General features: G+C 41.4%; 1 protein-coding gene across 1 annotated transcript in view; it reads left to right on the top strand.

Annotated features, from left to right (window-relative positions):
* Nucleotides 1-2,053: 2,053 nt before the first annotated feature.
* TNFRSF12A (TNF receptor superfamily member 12A) overlaps nucleotides 2,054-6,000 on the top strand; it is a 38,050-nt gene continuing 34,103 nt past the window's right edge. The window contains exon 1 of the mRNA XM_082260128.1: nucleotides 2,054-2,182. Coding sequence (XP_082116254.1) covers nucleotides 2,110-2,182 — 73 coding nt within the window. The 5' untranslated portion in view covers nucleotides 2,054-2,109. The remainder of the gene's footprint in view (nucleotides 2,183-6,000) is intronic.

Raw genomic sequence — 6,000 nt, 5'->3', positions numbered from 1 at the left:
CTCTCCTCTTCCCTCTTCCACTCTCCTCTCTTCTTTTCTGTTCCTCTCCTATTCCACGCTCCCCTTTTCTTTTCCTCTTCCCTCTTTCTCTCTTTTTTCCCTCTCCTCTCTTTCTCTCTCCCCCATTCCACTCTTCTCTCCTCTCATCTTTTCCTCTCCCCTCTTTCACTCTCCTCTCATATTTTCCTCTCACCTATTCCACTCTCCTCTCTTCTTTTCTTCTCCCCCATTCCACTCTTCTCTATTCTTTTTCTCTCCCCTCTTCTGCTATCTTCTCCTATTTTTTTGTTTCCTCTCCCCTATTCCACTCTCCTCTCTTTTTTTCCTCTTCCTCTCTTTTTTTCTCTCCCCTCCCATATTTTCTCTTCTTTTCCTCTCCCCCATTCCACTCTTCTCTCCTCTCTTCTTTTCCTCTCCCCTCTTCCACTCTCCTCTCGTATTTTCCTCTCACCTATTCCATTCTCCTCTCTTCTTTTCCTTTCCCCTCTTACTCTGTCCTCTCCTCTCTTTTTTTCCTCTCCCCTATTCCACTCTTCTCTCTTTTTTTTCCTCTCCCCCTCTTTCTCTCTTCTTTTCTTCTCCCCCCCATTCCACTCTTCTCTTCTCTATTCTTTTTCTCTCCCCACTTCCGCTATCCTCTGCTTTTTTTTTTCCTCTCCCCTATTCCACTCTCCCCTCTTTTTTTCTCTTCCTCTCTTTTTTTTCCTCTCCCCTCCCCTCTTTCTCTCTTCTTTTCCTCTCCCCCATTCCACTCTTCTCTTCTCTCTTCTTTTCCTCTCACCTATTCCATTCTCCTCTCTTCTTTTCCTTTCCCCTCTTCCTCTGTCCTCTCCTCTCTTCTTTTCCTCTCCCCTCTTCCACTCTCCTCTCTTCTTTTCTTCTCCCCCATTCCACTCTTTTCTATTCTTTTCCTCTCCCCTCTTTCTCTCTTCTTTTCTTCTCTCCCATTCCACTCTTCTCTCCTCTCTTTTCCTCTCCCCTCTTTCACTCTTCTCTCCTCTCTTTTCCTCTCCCCTCTTCCACTCTCCTCTCTTCTTTCCCTCTCCCCTCTTCAACTCTCCTATCTTCTTTTCCTCTCCTCCCTCTCTTTTCCTCTCCCCCATTCCACTCTCCTCTCCTCTCTACTTTTCCTCTCTCCTCTCCTCTTTTTCTCACCCTTTCTTTCCTCTCCTTTCTTCTTTTCCTCTCCCCGATTCCACTCTCCTCTTCTCTCCTCTCTACTTTTCCTCTCTCCTCTCCTCTCTTCTCTTTTTCTCACCCATCTTCTTTCCTCTCCTCTCTTCCTCACACCCCTTATCTCTATCCTGCAGTCTGAAGGAAGGGTTCATTAAAGGTATACTCTTCACTCCTCTGATGTAACCCTGTATTCAGGTAAAGTGCACATTTTTTCCTAATGCTCAGCACATGGTTGGGTGTTTGAAGTTGGCACAGACCTGGTTCACCAGCCTTCCCTCCCTCCTCCTCTCCCTGTCCCGCAGCCTGTTACTCCCTCTCTCTTCTCCTCCCCTGCTCTACCCCTAATCTTCGTCACAGTCTGGGGGTGGATAGAGGAAATGGGACAGACCTTCTGCTTATGGATTCAGGATACCAAGTCTGACTCATTCATTCCTGTAAAGGGAGCTGGAGGCAGAGGACAGGGGAGCAGAGACAAAGGGAGGAGAGGGACTGAGAAGAGTTCCAGAGAGAGGACATCAGTGGGGAAGAGAAGAGGAGAGGGAAGGAAGAGTTAGTAACGTTGGTGAAGAAGGGGGCAATTCTCTCCACAAAGAGGGCAGCAGGGCAGAGAGAGAGAGAGGGGGTCTGTGTGTGACTCACTCCTTCCTCCAGACAGCCAGAGACAGTTCAGAGTGCCAGGAGAGAAAGGAGAGTGACTCATTCATTCCTTGAGAGAAAGAGAGGGAATGAGGAGAGACCGCCAGGGAAGAGCTGGCACCAACCACCATTCACCTAGACCAACACGTGGCAACCAGTGAGCAGGAGACCACTAACTGCAGACTGGCATAGCATAGAGACTGGCACAGCACTGGGGTATAGGTTAGAGATTGTCACTATTACACATCAGACCTGGGCAGCCTGGTGCCACCCAACAGACAGAGGGGCACCACAGACATGGAATCCTGGACCTTACTGAAGTCTCTCCTGCTGCTTCTTCTGGTGGAGATCAGTAGACAAGAAGCCACAGGTAAGACATGGCAATTGTTTCACTCTGCTGAGGAATGTTGTATTGAATAAAGCATCAGTCTGTGGTGCAGAAGAGCTTACACTCTAATGTCCTCACCCCAGTCACAGCTTACTATTTTACAATTACATAGCTCTGACATATTACATAGTGCTGTACAGGGGACACTGAGCCATTCCCATCAATTTCTGCACCAGAGGAGCTTACACTCTAATGTCACACACTATATTTATTATTATTTTATATAGCTCTGACATATACCATAGTGCTGTACAGAGGACACAGAGCCATTCCCATCAACTTCTGCACCAAAGGAGCTTACACTCTAATGTCACTCACAATATTTATTATTCTTTATATAGCTCTGACATATACTATAGTGCTGTACAGAGGACACTGAGCCATTTTCATCAATTTCTGCACCAGAGGAGCTTACACTCTAATGTTGCTCACTATATTTATTATTCTTTATATAGCTCTGACATATACCATAGTGCTGTACAGAGGACACTGAGCCATTCCCATCAATTTCTGCACCAGAGGAGCTTACACTCTAATGTCACTCACTATTTTTATTATTCTTTATAAAGCTCTGACATATTCCATAGTACTGTACAGAGGACACAAAGCTATCTCCATCAATTTCTGCACCAGAGGAGCTTACACTCTAATGTCACTCACTATATTTATTATTCTTTTATAAAGCTCCGACATATACCATAGTGCTGTACAGAGGACACAGAGCCATTTTCATCAATTTCTACACCAGAGGAGCTTACACTCTAATGTCACTCACTATATTTATTATTCTTTTATATAGCTCTGACATATACTATAGTGCTGTATAGAGGACACAGAGCCATTCACATCACTTTATGTACCAGAGGAGCTTACACTCTAATGTTAATCACTATATTTATTATTCTTTTATAAAGCTCTGACACATACCATAGTGCTGTACAGAGGACACAGAGCCATTTTCATCAATTTCTACACCAGAGGAGCTTACACTCTAATGTCACTCACTATATTTATTATCCTTTTATATAGCTCTGACATATTCCATAGTGCTGTACAGAGGACACATAACCATTTACATCAATTTCTGCACCAGAGGAGCTTACACTCTAATGTCACTCACTATATTTATTATTCTTTTATAAAGCTCCGACATATACCATAGTGCTGTACAGAGGACACTGAGCCATTTCCATCAATTTCTGCACCAGAGGAGCTTACACTCTAATGTCACTCACTATATTTATTATCCTTTTAATGTCACTTACTATATTTATTATCCTTTTATCCTCTGACATATACTATAGTGCTGTACAGAGGACACAGAGCCATTTTCATCAATTTCTGCACCAGAGGAGCTTACACTCTAATGTTGCTCACTATATTTATTATTCTTTATATAGCTCTGACATATACCATAGTGCTGTACAGAGCACACTGAGCCATTCCCATCAATTTCTGCACCAGAGGAGCTTACACTCTAATGTTGCTCACTATATTTATTATTCTTTATATAGCTCTGACATATTCCATAGTGCTGTACAGAGGACACAGAGCCATTTCCATCAATTTCTACACCAGAGGAGCTTACACTCTAATGTCACTCACTATATTTATTATCCTTTTATATAGCTCTGACATATTCCATAGTGCTGTACAGAGGACACAAAGCCATCTCCATCAATTTCTGCACCAGAGGAGCTTACACTCTAATGTCACTCACTATATTTATTATTCTTTTATATAGCTCTGACATATTCCATAGTGCTGTACAGAGGACACAAAGCCATCTCCATCAATTTCTGCACCAGAGGAGCTTACACTCTAATGTCACTCACTATATTTATTATTCTTTTATAAAGCTCTGACACATACCATAGTGCTGTACAGAGGACACTGAGCCATTTCCATCAATTTCTGCACCAGAGGAGCTTACACTCTAATGTCACTAACTATATTTATTATCCTTTTATATAGCTCTGACATATTCCATAGTGCTGTACAGAGGACACATAACCATTTACATCAATTTCTGCACCAGAGGAGCTTACACTCTAATGTCACTCACTATATTTATTATTCTTTTATAAAGCTCCGACATATACCATAGTGCTGTACAGAGGACACTGAGCCATTTCCATCAATTTCTGCACCAGAGGAGCTTACACTCTAATGTCACTCACTATATTTATTATCCTTTTAATGTCACTTACTATATTTATTATCCTTTTATCCTCTGACATATACTATAGTGCTGTACAGAGGACACAGAGCCATTTTCATCAATTTCTGCACCAGAGGAGCTTACACTCTAATGTTGCTCACTATATTTATTATTCTTTATATAGCTCTGACATATACCATAGTGCTGTACAGAGCACACTGAGCCATTCCCATCAATTTCTGCACCAGAGGAGCTTACACTCTAATGTCACTCACTATATTTATTATTCTTTTATATAGCTCTGACATATTCCATAGTGCTGTACAGAGGACACAGAGCCATTTCCATCAATTTCTACACCAGAGGAGCTTACACTCTAATGTCACTCACTATATTTATTATCCTTTTATATAGCTCTGACACATACCATAGTGCTGTACAGAGGACACATAACCATTTACATTAATTTCTGCACCAGAGGAGCTTACACTCTAATGTCACTCACTATATTTATTATTCTTTTATATAGCTCTGACATATTCCATAGTGCTGTACAGAGGACACAAAGCCATCTCCATCAATTTCTGCACCAGAGGAGCTTACACTCTAATGTCACTCACTATATTTATTATTCTTTTATACAGCTCTGACATATACTATAGTGCTGTACAGAGGACACAGAGCCATTCACATCGCTTTCTGTACCAGAGGAGCTTACACTCTAATGTCACTCACTATATTTATTATTCTTTATATAGCTCTGACATATACTATAGTGCTGTATAGAGGACACAGAGCCATTCACATCACTTTATGTACCAGAGGAGCTTACACTTTAATGTCAATCACTATATTTATTATTCTTTTATAAAGCTCTTACATATACTATAGTGCTGTACAGGTCACACAGAGCCATTTCCATCAATTTCTGTACCAGAGGAGCTTACACTCTAATATCCCACCAGTTACACACTAACATTATAGATTTGAATAGCTCCATAGTGTTGTACAGGGAACATTGAGCCAGTCACATCAGTGTCTGCACCAGAGGAGCTTACACTTTAATATCCGCCCACAGTCACACACTATCATTATCATACATTTATATAGCTCTGACATATACAGAAGTGCTGTATAGAGAACACCTTTTATCCTTTTATCTTTTGGTTTGGGTGGCACCGGGCTGCCTCTTAGTTTTTGCACCAAAGGAGCTTACACTCTGTTGTCCCACTCACACTATGTTATAATGATGATTACTGTTATTTTCCTATCATCCTTCAAAAAGCAACAACATGTTCTGTAGTGTTGTACAATGAACCGGTAAAGGGGTCACATGTAATACATAACATCAGACAACTGGAAGGAGACCCCTGCCCACAAGAGCTTGCAATCCAGAGAACACTGATAAAACATCTTTAGTGTTGGTGACACTTTGTAGCAGATTGAAGCATGGAAATGAAGTTGATACAAAGTTTCATCAAGGAGATGATCAATATACAAGTCTAGAGAGAAATATTTGGGGTCCTGGATTAGTAAATGTAACAAAGTTTGGTCACCGAATCCACAAGGAAAAGTTGAAATAAAAGTTTAGGAGAAAGTTTGGTAGCAAAGTTTGATTTGGCACAGTCAGCAACCAAAC

Source organism: Pelophylax lessonae (assembly GCF_965119305.1).
Source record: "Pelophylax lessonae genome assembly, chromosome: 6".
Lineage (NCBI taxonomy): Eukaryota > Metazoa > Chordata > Amphibia > Anura > Ranidae > Pelophylax > Pelophylax lessonae.
The sequence above is the reverse complement of the archived record's forward strand: the minus strand, read 5'-3'. Positions and strand labels throughout refer to the sequence as shown.